At 36.0% G+C, this 21,368-nt stretch overlaps 1 protein-coding gene across 2 annotated transcripts in view; it reads right to left on the reverse strand.

Moving 5' to 3' along the window:
- Positions 1–21,368, reverse strand: part of SLC4A10 (solute carrier family 4 member 10) — a 224,765-nt gene that overhangs the window by 154,132 nt on the left and 49,265 nt on the right. For both annotated transcript variants that reach the window (XM_033860084.2, XM_073807645.1), the window contains exon 3: positions 10,315–10,461. In XM_033860084.2, coding sequence (XP_033715975.1) covers positions 10,315–10,461 — 147 coding nt within the window. The remainder of the gene's footprint in view (positions 1–10,314; positions 10,462–21,368) is intronic.

Here is a 21,368-nt window from a genome sequence, read left to right on the forward strand (position 1 = left end):
CACTGGTAATCAAGAAATGCAAATTAAGATAATGACATACCATTATGCCCCTCATTAGATGGTTAATGTTAACAGAATGAAATTGTCAAGTGGTAGTTAGAATGTAAAACAACATATGCTCTCACACTTTGCTGGTGAAAGTGTTAATACGTACCCTATTTTGGAAACTGTTTGGCATTACCTACTAAAGTTGAAATACACATATCTTATGACTCAGCAACAAATAATTTCATTCCTAGGTATGAGAAATGCATATGTGCACCAAGAGACATATACAGAAATGTTCACAGCACTGTTCTTCATAGTATCTCCAAAAATTAAATAACCTAAATTTTCATTAATAGTAGAATGCATGGTATATACAAACAAATGAGCACTGTACAATAACGAAAATGAATAAACCAAAGCTACAGCTAAAAACATTGGTGAATCCCACTAACAACACAATGTTGAACAACAGAGACACAAATACCTCCTGTATGACTTCGTTTATAAAAAGTTCAAAAACAGGCAAAACACCCAATGTAAGAAGACAGACTAGAGATCCTTTTGGGGAGAAGGGAGAGAGTAGTGACTGGGAGGGAGGACAAAGGGGGTTTCTGGAGTGCTAGCCAAGACAATATTTACACAGATGTTTCTTTGTCATAAATCATTGAGTTGTACGTTTATGTTTCTATGTTTTAACATTCATAAATACTTGTGTTATACATTACATAAAATAATTTTTTAAAAAACTCATTGATATTCTTACATATCAGCCAATTGGGAGTTAAATAGGAACAGGAAGCTACTGCCATCAATAACAGATTTGAAGTTATGTTTTCTGTATTTGCTTCATTCTTCCTAAAATGTGTACACAATTTATCATCTAAGAATGGAAAAATCCCAGGTCTAATTCAAGGGTTGTGCTAATTTATACAGTACCTTTGAGTACCATATTTTAAATAAGCATTTAGTAAAGTAGATGTCTTTAAGATTTATTTCTAGTGCTTATAGATTAATTATAATTTATATACTGTTGTCATCTCTCCTGTTACATTCTTTGTTGGGAGGCTGAGGAGCAAATTAACATTAAAGTGTTCTGAATTTCTCTCATTATCTTTTATATTTTCACTGACTTCAAGCTAATGCTTCAAACTTATTTTTAAACAACTCAACCATGTTCCTGGTTGAAAATATAATTTAAAATTATATAAAGTGAATGAAAGACAATATTAAAAATAACAAGATGCAAAGTTTTAGCAGTATTCTGTTGTCAGGGAATTGATTACAGTAGGAAGAAAAATTAATCATCACAATCTTATACAAACAATTTTGTTAAGCACAGTAACAAAAGTAGATTGAACTTATTTGCAGGCATCAAAAGTTTTGTATAATCGAAGTATCACCACCACCATAACAACACAGTCAAAAAGCTGGGTCTGGGCTTCCCTGGTGGCGCAATGGTTGAGAGTCCGCCTGCCGATGCGGGGGACGCGGGTTCGTGCCCTGGTCCAGGAGGGTCCCGCATGTGCGGAGTGGCTGGGCCCGTGAGCCATGGCCGCTGAGCCTGCGCGTCCGGAGCCTGTGCTCCGCAACGGGAGAGGCCACAGCAGTGAGAGGCCCGCATACCCAAAAAAAAAAAAAAAAAAAAAAAAAAAAGCTGGGTCTATCTTTGGACTCACCTAGAAATCACATTCCAACCACGGGATCTGGTGGACTAGACCCAGCCATTGCAGGCCTGTGACATGAGCATAATCTCTTTGGCTACAGTAAGGCCTGTTCAGTTTTCCCTGGATGCAGCACTGATACAACCAGGTTCCTAACAACACTGCCTTACATGATTGGGTCATATAATAAAGTGGGATTCTGTGGATGTTTCTCATATATTGGAATGACATTTTTGAGTGCCAAAATTCAAATATTTACACTAAAATCTTTTTGTTAAATTGATCCTTGCTCCAGAAATATGGGTCCAAATTATTCCGTGTCTTCATAATCCCATACTCCAGTTTACAATATAAAAGCTCCAGGATCCCAGCAGAGGAGCCTGATGCTTCCTTACATTCTCCTCTATCTCATACCTCTTTGAAGTTGAATTCTTTATAATTTTAAAGCACCTGTAGGAATGTCTTCCAAAGATTTTCTTTGAAATCTTTCCAAGTACAATAAGTATTTCTTAAGTTGTCAGAAATTTTCTTCGAAGGCTTCAGCATAGTAATCTCATATATTCACACTATGCTGAGTATCAAAGTCCAAATCAAGTGGGATGGTGTTCATAACATGGTTTCAGTCTCAGCATGTAACTGAGTACTTGATTATCAAGGCACTTAAACTGACTGTGGAATAGGAACATAGGCAGATTATTAGTCCTGAAGAAACTTTAAAAAGTGAAATATAGGAGGTTCTACTGCTTAGCGACTACTAGGGTGCCAAACCTTTGTCCCTGATAAAACAGATCTTAGGTCTAAATGGCAATAAAGATACTCAGATGGCTGGTGGAGGAAGGAAAAGGTGGCATCTAAAAATAGTGGCTGACACATCAGTGGCAGAATCTGGGCTACCTGGCTTATTGCCAAGTTTCCCAAATAAAGAGGCAGGACTTTCTTAAGATAGATCAATGGCTCTTGATCCTAGCTGGATATTAAATCACCTGGGATACTTTTTAAAAATACCATGACCTAGGAAAATACCCAAGATTAATTAAATAAAAGCCTTTGAGCATCAATATTTTTTAAAAGCTCCTCAGATGAGTCTAACATACAACAAGATGTGACAAGCAATATTCTAGAGTTTGTCCAATTTTAATGTGCATGTAAGTTACCAAAAGTTATTGCTAATACACAGATTCTGATTCAAGAGGTCTGGGATGGGGCCTAAGATTCTGCATTTCTAACAAGCTCAAATGTGATGCTAATATTGCTGGCTCATGGACCACACTTCTTTTCTTTTTAAAATTTAACATTCTTTATTCGATAAGAACATTTTAAAATTCTCTTTTCTTCTACTTAATCCCTTGTTATTGAGTCCCAGCCTTTCAGCTGACTCTGACCTATTTTCTTTATAAAGAGCAGTAGTATAAATGTTTTTGACCATGAATGCCATTACATAGTTTGCACCATCATTCATCATATCCTTACCACTCCCTTTTGTTTTAGTCCAGCCAGTTCTCCTACTTCTGCTACTTGAGTCCAACCATAATAGGTATTTGTGCTATTCCTGCTCCAGTGTCTTTCATTTTTTTAAACATCTTTATTGGAGTATAATTGCTTTACAATGTTGTGTTAGTTTCTGCTGTATAGCAAAGTGAATCAGCTATATGTATACACATATCCCCATATCCCCTCCCTCTTGCGTCTCCCTCCCACGCTCCCTATCCCACCTCTCTAGGTGGTCACAAAGCACCGAGCTGATCTCCCTGTGCTATGTGGCTGCTTCCCACTAGCTATCTATTTTACATTTAGTAGTGTATATATGTCAATGCTATTCTCTCACTTCATCCCAGCTTACCCTAACCCCTCCCCGTGCCCTCAAGACCATTCTCTACTTCTGCATTTTTATTCCTGTCCTGCCCCTAGGTTCGTCAGAACCACTTTTTTTTTTTAGAATCCATATATATGTGTTAGCATACAGTATTTGTTTTTCTCTTTCACTTCACTCTGTATGACAGACTCTAGGTCCATCCACCTCACTACAAATAACTCAATTTTGTTTCTTTTAATGACTTAGTAATATTCCATTGTATATATGTGGCACATCTTCTTTACCCATTCATCTGTAGATGGACACTTAGGTTGCTTCCATGTCCTGGCTATTATAAATAGAGCTGCAATGAACATTGTGGTACATGACTCTTTTTGAATTATGGTTTTCATAGGGTATATGCTGAGTAGTGGGATTGCTGAGTCATATGGTAGTTCTAGTTTTAGTTTTTTAAGGAAGCTCCATACTGTTCTCCATAGTGGCTATATCAATTTACATTCCCACCAACAGTGCAAGAGGGTTCCCTTTTCCCCACACCCTCACTAGCATTTATTGTTTGTAGATTTTTTGATGAAGGCCATTCTGACCAGTGTGAGATGATACCTCATTGCAGTTTTGATTTGCATTTCTCTAATGATTAGTGATGTTGAGCATCCTTTTATGTGTTTGTTGGCAATCTGTATATCTTCTTTGGAGAAATGTCTATTTAGGTCTTCTGCCCATTTTGGGATTGGGTTGTTTGTTTTTTTTGATATTGAGCTGCATGAGCTGCTTGTATATTTTGGAGATTAATCCTTTGTCAGTTGCTTCGTTTCCAAATATTTTCTCCCATTCTGAGGGTTGTCTTTTCGTCTTGTTTATGGTTTCCTTTGCTGTGCAAAGGCTTTTAAGTTTCATTAGGTCCCATGTGTTATTTTTGGTTTAATTTCCATTTCTCTCAGAAGTGGGTCAAAAAGGATCTTGCTGTGATTTATGTCATAGAGTGTTCAGCCTATGTTTTCCTCTACGAGGTTTATAGTGTCTGGCCTTACATTTAGGTCTTTAATCCATTTTGAGTTTATTTTTCTGTATGGTGTTAGGGAGTGTTCTAATTTCATTCTTTTACATGTAGCTGTCCAGTTTCCCCAGCACCACTTATTGAAGAGGCTGTCTTTTCTCCATTGTATATTCTTGCCTCCTTTATCAAAGATAAGGTGACCACATGTGCATGGGTTTATCTCTGCGCTTTATATCCTGTTCCATTGATCTATATTTCTGTTTTGTGCCTACTGGCACAAAATCAACATACTGTCTTGATTACTGTAGCTTTATAGTATAGTCTGAAGTCAGGGAGCCTGATTCCTCCTGCTCCGTTTTTCTTTCTCAAGATTGCTTTGGCTATTCAGGGTCTTTTGTGTTTCCAAACAAATTGTGAAATTTTTGTTCTAGTTCTGTGAAAAATGCCATTGGTAGTTTGATAGGGATTGTATTGAATCTGTAGATTGCTTTGGGTAGTATCGTCATTTTCACAATGTTCATTCTTCTAATCCAAGAACATGGTATATCTATCCATCTGTTTGTATCACCTTTAATTTCTTTCATCAGTGTCTCACAGTTTTCTGCATACAGGTCTTTTGCCTCCTTAGGTAGGTTTATTCCTAGGCATTTTATTATTTTTGTTGTAGTGGTAAATGGGAAATGTTTCCTTAATTTCTCTTTCAGAGTTTTTGTCATTAGTGTATAAGAATGCAAGAGATTTCTGTGCATCAATTTTGTGTCCTGCTACTTTACCAAATTCGTTGATTAGCTCTAGTAGTTTTCTGGTGGCATCTTTAGGATTCTCTATGTAGAGTATCATGTCATCTGCAAACAGTGACAGCTTTACTTCTTCTTTTCTGATTTGGATTCCTTTTGTTTCTTTTTCTTCTCTGATTGCTGTGGCTAAAACTTCCAAAACTATGTTGAATAATCGTGGTGAGCGTGGGCAACGTTGTCTTGTTCCTGATCTTAGAGGAAATGGTTTCAGTTTTTCGCCACAGAGAACAATGTTGTCTATGGGTTTGTCATATATGGCCTTTATTATGCTGAGGTAGGTTCCCTCTATGCCTGGAGAGTTTTTACCATAAATGGGTGTTGAATTTTGTCGAAAGCTTTTTCTGCATCTATTGAGATTATCATATGGTTTTTATCCTTCAATTTCTTAATATGGTGTATCACACTGATTGATTTGCGTATATTGAAGAATCCTTGCATTCCTGGAATAAACCCCACTTGATCATGGTGTATGATCCTTTTAATGTGCTGTTGGATTCTCTTTGCTAGTATTTGGTTGCGGATTTTTGCATCTATGTTCATCAGAGATATTGGCCTGTAGTTTTCTTTTTTTTGTTACATCTTTGTCTGGTTTTGGTATCAGGGTGATGGTAGCCTCATAGAATGAGTTTGGGAGTGTTCTTTCCTCTGCTATATTTTGGAAGAGTTTGTGAAGGATAGGTTTTAGTTCTTTTGTAAATATTTGATAGAATTCGCCTGTGAAGCCGTCTTGTCCTGGGCTTTTGTTTGTTGGAAGATTTTTAATCACAGTTTCAATTTCAGTGCTTGTGATTGGTCTGTTCATATTTTCTATTTCTTCCTGATTCAGTCTTGGCAGTTGTGCATTTCTAAGAATTTGTCCATTTCTTCCAGGTTGTCCATTTTATTGGCATAGAGTTGCTTGTAGTAATCTCTCATGATCTTTTGTATTTCGGCAGTGTCAGTTGTTACTTCTCCTTTTTCATTTCTAATTCTGTTGATTTGAGTCTTCTCCCTTTTTTTCTTGATGAGTCTGGCTAATGGTTTATCGATTTTGTTTATCTTCTCAAAGACCCAGCTTTTAGTTTTATTGATCTTTGCTATTGTTTCCTTCATATCTTTTTCATTTATTTCTGATCTGATCTTTATGATTTCTTTCCTTCTGCTAATTCTAGAGTTTTTTGTTGTTCTTTCTCTAATTGCTTTAGGTGTACAGTAAGTTTGTTTATTTGAGCTGTTTCTTGTTTCTTGAGGTAGGATTGTATTGCTATAAACTTCCCTCTTAAACTGCTTTTGCTGCACCCCATAGGTTTTGGGTAGTCGTGTTTTCATTGTCATTTGTTTCTAGGTTTTTTTGATTTCCTCTGTGATTTCTTCAGTGATCTCTTGGCTATTTAGTAGCATATTGTTTAGACTCTATGTGTTTGTATTTTTTACAGTTTTTTTCCTGTAATTGATACCTAGTCTCATAGCATTGTGATGGTCCACACTTTGAATAGCAAAGTTTCTAGAACACTGGATCTCAACCCTGGTTGCACGTTTGAATCACCTGGGGTATTTTTTTTTTAAGAAGATGTTGTGGGTAGGAGTTTATTAATTTATTTTATTTGTTTTTGCTGTGTTGGGTCTTCATTTCTGTGTGAGGGCTTTCTCTAGTTGTGGCAAGCGAGGGTCACTCTTCATTGTGCTGTGCGGGCTTCTCAGTGTCATGGCCTCTCTTGTTGCGGAGCACAGGCTCCAGATGTGCAGGCTCAGTAGTTGTGGCTCACGGGCATAGTTGCTCTGTGGCATGTGGGATCCTCCCAGACCAGGGCTCGAACCCGTGTCCCCTGCATTAGCAGACAGATTCTCAACCACTGCCCCACCAGGGAAGCCCTGGGGTATTTTTTAAAAGTACTTATGCTTGGGTCCCACCCACAGAGATTCTGACTGGTATGGGATTTGGCCACCAAAATGTTTTTAAATCTCCCAGGCGTAGCCAAGGTTGAGGACCACTGTTCTAGAAAAACTGACATAATGTATCCAGCTATGGAAAAAAAGAATAACATGACAGAGGCAGAAGGAACAAGCTTATTTTTGTTTGTTTACTAAATATTTCTAAGTTCATGTGAATGCCACTTATTTTCTCAAATATTAGAAGTATTTAAGAAACTCAAAGTAACCATTAAAGCTTATTCCAACAGATATTCCATTCCCAGAGTCTAAGAGGGAATCTCCCCTAACTATAAACAGATGAAGCTGGAGTAAGAGAAATCTACCCAGTTGTCTCTTTGTTATATTCCCAGACTCTACTTCATGAAACAAAAAACACTGAAAATGTGGGGGACACTTTCACACCTCCTCTTCTGCCCACTGACTCAGAGATGATCATCCTTCTATCATGCTGGTGCAGGATACCCAGAGTACTTTTCTTTACACACTCCCATCAATCATTCTACCTCTGGCAGAAGTACATGGTATTTGGGGAAGTTTGATGCCCATAATTATACACAGCGATGGAGACGAAGAACACACTAATGGCAGTGCCTCTCTAAGCCGCCTTAGGATATAGCTGGACACACATAGTATGGATATATTTTGCCTTGGAAAGTAAAAAGAAGTATTTTCTTTTACTTGGTGAGTAAAAAGAAAAAAACTGGCAGCCTGTAAAAATACTATAAATCAAAGGAAAGTCAAAATAATCTTTATGGCCCAAAAGAAGATGATACCTCTGAAAATTATCTACTTCAGAATCAAAAGAAAATGTCCAGAACTACTGGGGATCATCAATAGACTAAAAACACAGACTCTATCAAGCAGGAAAAACAAACACTAATTAGGAAAGGACAGGAGGAAATGTAAAGAAAATCAGATGAGATAAGAAAGAAACTTAAAACTAAAGATGCAACAGCAAAATCAAAACCCCTAATAGAAGTAGTAAAATGCAGAATCGATACTGCAGATAATCAAATGAATAATGAGAGACTAACTTTAAGCTACCAAAAAAAGGACAACAAGCAGATATCATAAATCCAACATGCAGATATAATTCACAAAGAAGAGACCAAAGTAAGTGGAACAGAATCAGATAAGACAGGAAAATATTCTCTCAGTGGAAAAATATCAGTGCATGCAGACTGGAAATGCTTTTTAACATACTCACCATTAGGCCTATCTTAGCAAGTTTTCTTAAATAAAGGGACACAAAAAATTGTCTATAAGCATTCAAGCTTAAAAGACATAAACTTAAAAAATGAAAAAACAGAGAGACTACAAATTTCTCTTCAATACTTAGCAAAACCAGATATTAAATAAAGCAATGTCTATAGCGTATTAAAAGTAAAATTGTTCCCCCAAACTTCATATGCTAACTTACCTTATATCTGAATACAACTGTATGGGGAAATGTGTGTTTGAGGCAGTTGGAAGGATAGATGATGAGAATAATCCAGTTGAGAAGAAGAAGTAAACTAGATTATAAATTGTATAAATTTCAAGGTGGGAGGGAATAGGAGATAAACATAATTGAAAAGAAAACTTCCTTATTGCATTATGAGGAAAAAACAGTTGCAGATGTAGGCATATGTTTATGTTTGCATGTTTAACAGGAGGGAAGTTGAGTGAATTCTTTCTGGTGACATATTTTCCTTTTGAAGTAGAAAGCATCTGCTAGGTGACTGTGAAAAGGGGGGTGTTGGAGAATGGTGAAGAAGATTGAAAAATACTTATTTCAAAAATTGAAAACATTCAGTAGAATTGGGAGGAGGTGTTGAAGGTCCACTTGAGTAATGAATTAATTTATTTACTTTTTGGTTTTTTTTTTTTCTTTCTTGGCCACAACATGAGGCTTGAGGGATATTAATTCTCTGACCAGGGATCGAACCCGGCCCCGGGAGTGAAAGTGCCAAGTCCTAACCACTGGACCGCCAGGGAATTCCTACTTGAGTAATGAACTTAAATGGTTACAATCTGCCCTGTTGAATGACTATGTCCTGCAGAGCATGCCTACTTGGGAAGGCAGGGAGAAAGTAGGGACATGGAAGAACCTAACATAAATCTGGTTTTTAAAAATGGGGGTAAAGGTATGAATAAAACTAAAACAGGGAAATTAAGGTATTTAGAATATTAGCAAAAGTACTACTAAAATGACAGGATATGAAATCAGAATAGGATCAGGAAATAAAGATAACATGGATAGAAAAAAAAGTAGAGAGGTCAAGTAGTTGAACAAGCACGTAAGGAGTGAAGTTGTGGTCAGAGAGCAAAATGAATGAGTAAGTGAACAAGGTGCAGTGAAGGAGGTCATAGGACGTGGGAAGGTCAGGAAACTGAAAGTCAGGTTCTTAATTATGTCATGTACATAGGCTCTCACGGCACTCAGGAATTGTTAACAACTTCCATATCACTATACTTTGATATTCTATATATAGTTGACCCTTGAACAATGTGGGGATTAGGGGCACTGACCCTCTTCACAGTTGAAAATCCACGTATAATTTATAGTCAGTTGTATCCGGTTCCACCATCCATGGATTCAACCAACCACAGATAATGTAGTGCTGTAGTATTTACTACTGAAAAAATTCATGTATAAGTAGACCGTTCCAGCTCAAACCTGTGTTGTTCAAGGGTCAATTGTATACTTTTAAAGGAAGAATATTCAAAACAGTAGAAAGTTCACATCCTAAGAGTGAAATTCGGAGAGCATCTACAATAGTGTAACTGGGAACTTAATAAAGGCATTTCCCCTTGGATTTTCAAACTACTTAGAGCAATGACTATTATTTGTACAAATTATCATGAGTTAATACAACTAAGTTCTACTACTTAAGTGTATTTCCTCCATCACAAAACTAAGCCAGTCCTCACCTTCACAAAGCAGATGCACAAGAGAAAAATAAAGATTAAACATTCTCTCTCCCACTTCCCCCCAATCTGCCCAAATCTTTTATAAAGTTATAAACAACTTTATGAGTGAGGTATCTGCCCAAATCTTTTATAAAGGTATAAACAACTTTATGAATATTACTGCTAATTATGGATTGTACAAACAAGTATAATATTACAATCATAAATTTAATTAAAACAAAGAGACATTCTTACCAAAGGAAGGTGACTCCCTGCCATCCTCTAGTCCCGAATCTCTCTCTCTGTCTCTCTTTCTGTGTTTATGACCACGATGCCTGTGACGTCGATGGCTTTTTCTTCCTCCCAGGGGCACATGAACTCCAATAAATAGTGTCCGATGACCTTCATCAGAAGTAAATACACAAATTAAACTCTAAATTATTCTAAGGCACAGAAGATGATTATTTACATGTTAATGGAAACCCAATCCAATTCAATTCAGGAAATAGTTTTTGAGTATTTATAATGTGATACACTTGGGGCTTGGCATTGTACTTTGGTACACAGGTCTATCATAAACACCTACAATACTAATTATTTGGTTATACTATATTTTATAACCACCATTAATTTATTAGCTATCATAATAATCTCTCTGTGTCTATTCCCCATAGTTTATAATTATATTTCTTTCATTAACATTTTTTTTTTGTTCTATATTCTCCCTACACTCAACTGACTAGTTATCGCACCAGTTCCCTTCCCTTCACGGTTAACTCTGTGAAACAATCACTATCTCTAATAAAACAGATTTCACCAAGGTCCTAGTAATGCCAAATCCCATAGGAGTTTTTTTCAGCTCTATTGTTCCTTTCTGTGGCACTTGATACCATTGACCATTCTTTTCTCTACGATTTAAATTTCTCTTGGTCTTCCTCCTCCTCCTTTTTTTTTTCTTCTTATATTGGTTTCCTTTTCTGGCTTTTCTTCTATTTATTCATTCAAGATTGGGATCCCTAGGACTTGACACCAAATCCTTTTCTTAGACTGCAGACTTATATATCCATCCATCCACCTATTAGACATATTTACCTAAACATCCTTCCCACAGGCATGTCAAAGTCAACATGTCCATGGAACTCATCCTTTTATTTGTCCCCCAAGTAACTATCATCTATCTCAGTAAATGCATCATCTATCCAGTCATCTCAAAGCACATCCAATTTGTCACTAGGTCCTCTTTTACATCTCTTGAATCCATGCTCTCTTCAATATCCCTAGTGCTACTGTCTTAATTTGGACCCTCATGTCTCACCAAGACTATTAGAACATTCTCCCTAGCATTATCTTTTCTAATTCCATTCTTGTCCCACTTAATCCATCCTGAATATTGATGGCTTTTTTTTTTCCAAAATGCAAATCTGCGTACATTACTTCCCTGCTTTAAACTCATTCATTGCTTTCTGTTGCCTATAGGATAAAGTGTTTTACTCTATAAAGCCAAACAATATCTGACATCTGCCTATTTCTCCAGGCAGGCTTCTAAATCCACTCTGCCACACATACTATAAGCCAGTGTGTGCCCTTTCATTCCTGAATTGCCAGGTGTTCTCAAGTCTCTCTTTTACTTAATGCTGCTCTTATTCTTCCAACTGTATGAAATATCTTTGACTTTCCTGATCATCTGATGCATACCTAACTCACCTCCCAAGTCTCAGTTCAAGGATTATGCGATCTATGAAATTTTGCATACCTCCTCAGTCTAAATACAGTTGACCATCTTCCTGCTTAGGATCCTCTAGTGCTTAATCATATACACCAAAGCACAATAACCCTTGATTGTAGTTGTTTGCTTACAAGTAGTTTGCTTATGAATCTTCCTTAGGGAAGGCCCATGTGTTAGTCATTTTGTATCTTTAGCACCTTGCACAGTGCCTGGCATACAGCAGATGCCTAACAAATGTTTACTGAAATGAACAACTTATTGAGTGGTACTGTGCTAGGTATCAGGGATACAAATATGAATAAGACATTATTTTATTCTTACAAATCAGCAGGTTTCAGCCTTTCCAACTTATGTAAAAAGTGGCATTCACAGTGTGATATATTGCTCTGGGTGTCCTCTAGACATATGTATTAGAATCAGCGAGAAGATGTGAACCCATCCCCCCAAACAGACATGCATTAATCTATATACTCAACAAAATTGCAAATTTCCAACATCATTATTTTAAAAGAACTTGGACAATCTAAAATATATACAGAAAAACTTGAAAGAAAAATAACCAGCATTATTTACAATTGCCAAGATATGGAAGCAAACTACATGTCCATCAACAGATGAATGGCTAGAGATGTGATACATACATACATATATATATATATATATATATATATATATATATATATATTCACAAACATAATATTGAGCAAAAAATATATAATTCCTTTTTTAAGATTTAAAAATAGAATAACTAAAATACATTGTTCAAGGATGCATGCACAGCATGCACACTCAATACAAAAGTCAGAATATTTGTTATTTCTGGCATAAAGAAGAATAGACGTTGTGACTGGGGAGAGGCACATGAGGAGCTTCTGGGGTGCTAAAAGTGTTCTGTTTCATAATACAAGTTTTTGCTTTAAAAATGTTTATTAAACTTTGTACATAAGCTTTCTGCACTTTTCTGGATGTATGCTTCATTTCACAATTTAAAAAAATTTTAAACAAACCAAAGGAAAAGAGTTTTAAGACGGGTTCAGTTAGCAGTTTATATGCTATAAAGGAGTCAAACAAGATTAATACTAAAAATTTGCCATTACAGTTACAAATTAATATTTACCTGTAACTTTCTTGAGATCAGTTTCAGTGGATAGGGAAATGGATAAAAATTGAGGAAGTTTAGACAGTGACTATATCCTAGAGCTAAACTTTAAAGATTGCAGAGGTTTCTAACAATTACTAATTAAGATAACCATTCCTGGACAGACAAAGGTAAGGAGCACCATGCACCAGGCTGGCAAGTCCAGAGGGTCTGCTTGGGAATAGTGAATATTGCCTTTGTTTGTGGAATGTGAATCTGATGGGCAATTGCCAGAAGTAACATCCTAAGAAGTTGCCAAGTCAAGGTAAAAATAAACAATCTGAAACTATATCCAAATATATTCAGATAGGAAGAGGATACCAAGACAACACAGCTGAACTCATGTCTTGAGAACATTAAATGCAAGGAAGACTAGCCTGAAGGAATTTTCTGAGGCAGAATCTTGCAGAGCTGCTTAAAAAGTAAAGGCCCATTTGGGTAAATACTATGAGTATAATTGTTGGATTATATGGTAAGCTTATGTTTACCTTTGTTAGAAACTATCAGACTATCTTCCAAAGTGGCTGTACCATTTTGCATTCTGGGAGCAAAGAATGAGAGTTCCTGTTGTACCACATCCTTGCCAACATTTGGTGATGTCAATGTTTTGGATTTTAGCCATTCTAATAGATGTGTAATGGTATCTCATTGTTTTAATTTGCAATTTCCTAATGACACATGATGTTGAGCATCTTTTCATTTGCTTATTTACCACCTGTATATCTTCTTTGCTGCGATGTCTGTTCAGATCTTTTCCTATTTTGTAATTGGATTATTTGTTTTCTTATTGTTGAATTTTAAGAGTTTTTTGTGTATTTTGGATAACAGCCCTTCATTAGGTATATTTTGCAAGAGTATTCTCCCAGTCTGTGGCTTATCTTTTCAATCCTATAACAGTGTCTTTCACAGAGCAGAAGTTTTAATTTTAAAGAAGTTCAATTTATCAATTTTTCTTTCATGGATTGTGCTGTATAATGCTGTATATAAAAAGTCATCACCAAACTCAAGGTCATCTAGATTTTCTCCTATGTTATCTTCTAGAAGTTGCATAATTTTGTTTTACCTTTAGGTAAATGATTACCTTTCAGTTAATTTTTGTGAAAGGTGTAAGATCTGTGTCTAGATCCTAATCTAAATACTAATTTCCTCACTAGGCATTTGTCCCAGTGAGTTGAAAACTAACGCCCACACAAAAACCTGCACATAAATGTTTGTAGAAGTTTTATTCATAATTGTCAAAAAATGGGAAACAACCAAGATGTCCTTTAATAGGTGAATGAATAAACAAACTGTGGTACATCCATACAATGGAGTATTAATAAACAACAATGAAAAAAGATATGGAGGAACCTTAAATGCATATTGATAAGTGAAAGAAGTCAATGAAAAAGCTACATACTCTAAGATGTTAACCAGTATATGACATTCTGGAAAGGGTAGAACTATAGAGACAATTTAAAATATCGGAGATTCTAAGGGTTCAAGGAGTGGGGTTAGGGATGAATAGGTGGAGCACAGGGCATTTTAAGAGAAGTGACACTACGCTGTATGACACTGTAATGGTAGATATGAAATATTATACATTTGTCAAAACCCATAGAAATACAAAAAAAAGAGTAAATCCAAATGTCAACTATGGAGTTTAGTAATAATAATCTATTAATATTGTTTCATCAATGGTAACAAATGTACTACACTAATGCAAAATGTTTATAATAGGGAAACTACGTGCAGGGGAGAAAAGGAGCATGTGGGAACTCTGTACTTTCTGTGCAATCTCCCCAAACCTAAAACTGCTCTAAAAAGTAAAGTCTTTTAATTTTAAAAAAAACTGTGTTTTCATGGTCATATATTTCAGGAAAATTTGTAAATATAAGATACCTTCGTGGTGGTGGGGGCACTTGTGTGTCTGTGAACATTTCTGGGAAACTAAGAGGAAACAGAGTTGGAGATATATTTAGGTTGGGTTTAAAGGAACATATTTATGTGATTCACAATCACTTCCATATATGAGTAAATTACTGTTAGCTATCCTGACTATCGTAAAGTAGAAATAGTTTCCAGTGGTCTAGTACCCACTGTGATAAAGTCACCTGACATTGTGCCACAAATGTTCAGGGCTGAAGTGGTGTGACAATATGCAAAGGAATCACAATTTGCCTAGTATTGGAAATATGTGGACAGTGGAAAAGAAGCAAAGTTTCAATTGCATAGGGCCAGAGTTAGTCTTTGGAAAATTCTTCCAAATCTTCAGGTAATATATGCAAGAAGCTTGATAGAAGTTTTAAATTTTAAGACAACTCTGAAAATTTTCATGAAATTGTAAATAAGTTGTAAAGATGAAAAAAACCTTTCTAGACTATAATTAATTAAAAAATTTAATTAATCATGATAAAGACAGAATTAATTTTTCATATTCTCAACAGAAAATAATATTTTAAAATCCTTGACATTAAAGGTCGATAATGTAGGGGGAAAATATTACAGAGGTATGTCAGGAAGTTATGTTACAGAGGTATGTCAGGAAGTTATTTAAAATATTATGCTATTTCTCCAAATGTTATGATTTTGTGCTATTTATCAGTTTCCAAATAAGTATTTGTTTTGATTTTTCTCATTAAAAATAAATATTCTGGGCTTCCCTGGTGGCGCAGTGGTTGAGAGTCTGCCTGCCGATGCAGTGGACGCGGGTTCGTGCCCCGGTCCGGGAGGATCCCGCATGCCGCGGAGCGGTTGGGCCCATGAGGCATGGCCGCTGGGCCTGCGCATCCGGAGCCTGTGCTCCACAGCGGGAGAGGCCGCAGCAGTGAGAGGCCTGCGTACCGCAAATAAATAAATAAATATTCACCTTTGTACATAATTTGAATTCAAATTTTGAATTCTTTCTCTTAGAGAACCCCCAAAATTGCATAAGCTTCAGGCCCCACAAAGCCTAAATCTGTCCCTAATATGACTTATGTGTGGGCAGCTCCCAATTTTCTATCTCTAGCTCAAACCTCTTTCCCAAACTCCGAACTCGCATACCCATCTGCTTACCTGACACCTCCACTGCATGTCTAAAAGACATCTCAAAATCAACAAGTTCAGGACTAAACTCCTAATCTTACCCAGCCCAACCCCCTCCAATAAATTGCTCCCTCCCAATCTTGTCCACCTCAATTGATGATAAAACATTTTTCTAGTTACTCAGAACAAAAACCTTGGAATCACTTTAGACTTCTCTTTTTCTCTTAAGCCTACAACCAATCCATCAGAAACTCTGTTGGAACAACTTTCAAAATATATCCAAAATTTGTCTGCTTATTATTTCACTTCACCGCTCTGGTCAGGGCCATATGACACCCAACCTGAATTAGTGCATTAGCCTCCAGACAGGTCTTCTTGAGTCTACATTAGCCCCTACAATCTGTCCTAAACACAGCAGCCAGTGTGGCCCTCTGAAAAGACAAGTCAGATTATGTCATTCCTCAGCTAAACCTTCTAATGTTACCCTATTTCACTCAAAGAAAAGGCCAAGGTTTCCCTAATGCTCTATGAGGTCCTCTGCGATCTGCATGTCTCATTCCTGTCATCTCTTCCATCTACTCTCCTGCTGGTCTTCCCATCACTCCACTTCACTCTAGCCATACTGGCTTCCTTGGCATTCCCACTGCCACCCAGGAACTTACCATAGTAAGTTTTTTACTTATTATGCTTAGTGTTTAATTTCTAGCTTCTCCCAAAAGTTTTAAAATTTCAGAACAGCAGCGATTTTTAACTTGTTCATTGATGTATCCCAAGTATCTAGAACAGTGCTTGATAGTTCTTGGTGCTTAATAAAATTTTATTGTGCATATAAATCTTCACACAGAGATGATACTTTAAGTAAAATACATAGACAATAGATGTAATGATGCATTATGCTACTAAATACACTAAGAGACTTAAGAATGGAAACAAAGCTAATGGCCACAAATTTCATAGCAACAATACTGAAATTGCCACAGTTTAGGGCTATGAAACTACAGAGAAAATATTTTCATGTTTCTGTACGGGTAGAGACTTATAAAGCAAAGAAAACTGGAACCTGGGTTAAAGGACAAGCTTTGGAAGTTAAAGGTTGACTGAATAGATAGAGACCTTCAAAGAGATAGATACTTATCACCCAGATTTATACGTTCACATTTCAAAAGATAATAAGGCCCCAGAGCTACCGGCTTGTATTCCAAAGGTTTTAACTGGGGACCTTCCCCTTGTCTTCCCTGCTATTTGTTTACGTAAGGGAGGAAAGATTGCCCTGCCTCTCAAGGTGGAAAGGAGACAGCTATATAGCAGTTTCTATATAAATTCCCAGATTCATAATTTTGGGGCTCCCTTCCTGTGCTTATAACCTCCTAGTTCTCATCACATCACCCTGAAGGGGACGAATGGGGCATGTGGTTATTGCTGTAAGAAATAATAACAGTTCTCCTTTGATCCAGAAACCTCATCCTTGCTTTTAGGACAAATTAAATAAATATATGTATTAAAAATTTATCAATATGTTTAGGAGATTTTCTACAAAGATTATATGAGATAATATAACTGGTATAAAATATTGAACATGGCGCCTGTCACATGATAGACACTTGCGCTTGTGTTAGTTCCCTTCCCCCTTCAAGCTGCTCACCTTCAGAGGCTTGAAGAAGAATGAAGGCAAAATAAAATTTCCTGTCCTATTTCATTGTCTTCCTGCTTTTCTATACATTGCCAACTTTTCTAAGCCCAACTATAATAACCCTGGCCTAAGGAATTAGAGAATCACCTTAGATCCTGTGGAAAACAGTATACAAATAACATTTCCAGGTTAAGGTTATAAAATTTACCTACACTATTATATCCAAAATTTAATAGACGTCACTTAAGAACATAAAGAATTCAAGAAACAATGATAAATGTCATGGTTCTGAAATGAATTGACAATTATTAAACCTAACTGGAATTATTTTTCAAGATTATATACGGAACAATTTTTATTTTATAGTAAATAAAGACCAAAAATTTAGTTTAAAGAAGGAATCTTTTCAAATGAGCATTTCTTAAATTAGTCAAAGTGGTCAACAAGAATTAACTTTATATCATACTTTTTAAAACCCAAATTAATAAAAATACAGATAATTTAGATATGAACATATTTTGAATAAGTGAGAATGGAACAATGTGCTGTTAAGAGAAAAGATTTTTTTGAAATAAGCACGGAACCCTAGAATTTATTCAGAATTTACCTGTATGTCAGTTGAGGGAAAATACAATTTCCCCATTAGAAAAACAAAGGGTTCATTAAAGGTAATACTGCTTTCTGAACACAAATCTTGCTAACAAATCCTGGATTTTTTGACACAAATTGTGTGGAACTATCTTGTCGAGCAGGTCCAGAATTATTGTAAATATTTTTATTGTATAAGAAATACCAGTACTGAAACAACACTTTATGTAGCTGTGGTCATAGTATACTGTTTACAAAATGCAGTGAGGAAAGAGATGCATTTGGGGATGGAAAGGAATCTTACTATGATTAATAATAATAGTAATTACTCTCCTTTATTTAGCTGGCAGGGAAGGGGTCAAGCTATCTACTCTTGAAGAGAACTGTGTGTTTTTTCTGTGAAATGAATATACACAGCTGGTGCATAATTACTGAGTTGCTACAGCCTTTATTTAGACATGTCAATCATGGGAAAAGGTCAAGTACATTAAGCCAAATAAGCATGTGATCTTTAATTCCATGGAGACTCTAACAGAGTCAGAAAACACAACAAGGCATCATTTATCATAACATATCAAAGAACTCTAAGTCCAAGAGAAATTCTCTGCTGAGGGACAGCAATGGAGAGAAAGAAAAGAGACCTAGAGGGTGTAAGTGAGCGTATGTGTGCATTGCCAAGAGATACTATTAGGCTACTTACTGCACTGTTGTTTCTTGTGTTATTTTGCTGAAAGAATAAAAAAGTCACACCAATGCGGTCATAGTCACCTGACCCTAGGGCCGTATTTTTAATTATTACAAAACAAAGGGCCACACGACTGTGACTATTCTATACGGAAAATAAAAGTCTTAAAAGTACTAAAGTTGTTCATCAAAGGAACCATAGTTCTGAGATTTACTAGTTTAGAAGATACTGTGGCATATTTTAAAAAATACTATTTCATATAAGTTTATAACACTATCTTGAGCAAAACATAGTAACTAAATTACTGTGTATCTTGCAATAGCAGTGTTATTTTTCATCTTAGAGCACAATAAGCCTCAACATTTCTTGATTAAATGAATCCTAATAATATATATCTTCTAAGAAAAAAAAGAAAAGACAGGAGAATTCCCCATTTTTTATAAGCTGTAAGACAGCTCCATGTTGGATGTTTACAGTGCTCAAAGGGAGGCTAATACAAATTAGTCAAGAAACAGGATAATAAGAAATGCTTATAGGATATGACCCCTGCACTTAAGATAGCCATTTAATTGCTCAAAAATCAAGTTCAACAAAGAAAACAGCACGAAATGATACAAATGAGAAGCAGAAAACAATAACAATCTGCATTAAAGCTAATGTTCTTGTGTTGTATCAGGCATTAAACACTGTAGGAGTTAATAAATAGAGTGAAATCAAAGATAACCTGGGCCATTAAGGAAGGTTTCAGGGAGAAGGACTTGAGTCTTAAACAAAATAGGTTTTGGATTAGCAGAGGAGTAGGAAATCTAGAAAAAGAAGATAATGTGCACAAAAACAGAAGAACAATTTTGGGTGATAATCTGAGGTGCATGTTAGAGCAGGGGAAAAATAAGGTGAGATAGAGCATGTATTTTTATAATCACAAAAGCTTGCAATTTCACTATTATTTTAAAACATTTATGTCTTGCTGTTTTTACAAGGAAGAGGGAGAAAAGACATCAACATATGTTCTGGGATACTTTTAAAAAATGAGTGTAAAAGACAACGTGGTACCCCCCATCTCCTCAACCCTCATTTTAATTAAATTATGATTTCTGAACAGCCCTGCCACTTTGCTTCAGGGAAATAGGTAGAAAATAAGCAAAATTTTAAAACTGTAAAATTTTCCAGATTTAGTTTTGCCTTGTATTAATCTGAAAGACACATATAGAAAGTGGCTCATTCTGGGAACTGTGGTAATTAAGGACAGAAGGGTTGCTTGGAAAAGCTGAAGACTTGTTGAGGAGAAAAACAGATTTCCATGAAGACAGTTGATGGAATTCAACTGTGAAACTGAAGGAATGAAACAAAACATCTGAAAGCAAAGATGGAAAATACTTGGCATTTCTGCATAGATGTTTACAAATAATAAATAGTGTTGCAGATTTTTTTAACGGCCACAATATTTTAGCAGCTTCTCCCATCAAATGGTAGAATCTATTCTTCTAATCCTTGAACCCCGGCTTGATCTTTGGTACATTAGCACATGTGATACAAAGACTTAGAGAGAGCTTGTGCCCTGGTTCTTCCCTCTACTGCTTCTCGGGACTTTCGTGCCACCATGTAATCAGATGTATCAAATCTATCTAATTTTATCACATACAATTGCCATTATACATTCTCTTAGCACCTCACATTTCCTTATAAAATTTTTCAAAATTTTGATTAAATAGCTAATTGTATAATCAGGTAATAATGCCTATGATAGGCTCTATAGGCAGTAATATGGTCTGTCTAATCATGTTCACATTCCCAGTACCTGGCATATTAAAAGCTCAATAAGTGTTGAATAAATAAATGAATGACAACAAATCCAAACTCTTTTTTACTCATTTTATGCTGGAGTAGGCTGGAAAATTCAAAAACTCGCTCAGAGAAGGAGAGAGAACTTTGAGGAAGATAGGATTTGTACTGGCAAGTGAAAAATAGATAGCATGCCTTGTGAAGGGAGGCACAAGCACACAGAGCGTCCACAGATATATGTACCTTGTTTTTATCGGGAAGTAAACAGAATTTTTATTTCCTTAAACATCTATTGTTTAATGAATGCTTTATTCATTAAATGCTTTATTCATTGCTCATGAATAAACATGCATTTATACTGCTATAGAAACAACGTTTCTTTTTTTTTTTACATTTTACAGGAAATTTTAGATGAAGACAATGACTTTACCTGACAGCAGTGGTGTGCTGGAACTGGCTTATACCAGTTCGCCAGTTAGTTGTGCACATCTCTTCCTAACTCTGTGTACGATGAAAACACTTCAGCAATGTGAAAGCAGCCATGAAAATTGGCAAATGCTACAAATTAAGACTATGGAGGCAGCAGGGAGGAGAGAGGGAAGGAGGGTTATCAGAACACCACTGCCTGGTACCTGGTGGGTACATAAAGATGGAACTTCCTAGTTTTTTAAGTTGTTGACAATTTTATATACCCATAAGTAATCTGATCAATTTACCTTAATAAGGCTGACTTCACTTTCTAGAAAGATCCACT

Source organism: Tursiops truncatus, chromosome 7 (genome assembly GCF_011762595.2).
Source record: "Tursiops truncatus isolate mTurTru1 chromosome 7, mTurTru1.mat.Y, whole genome shotgun sequence".
NCBI lineage: Eukaryota > Metazoa > Chordata > Mammalia > Artiodactyla > Delphinidae > Tursiops > Tursiops truncatus.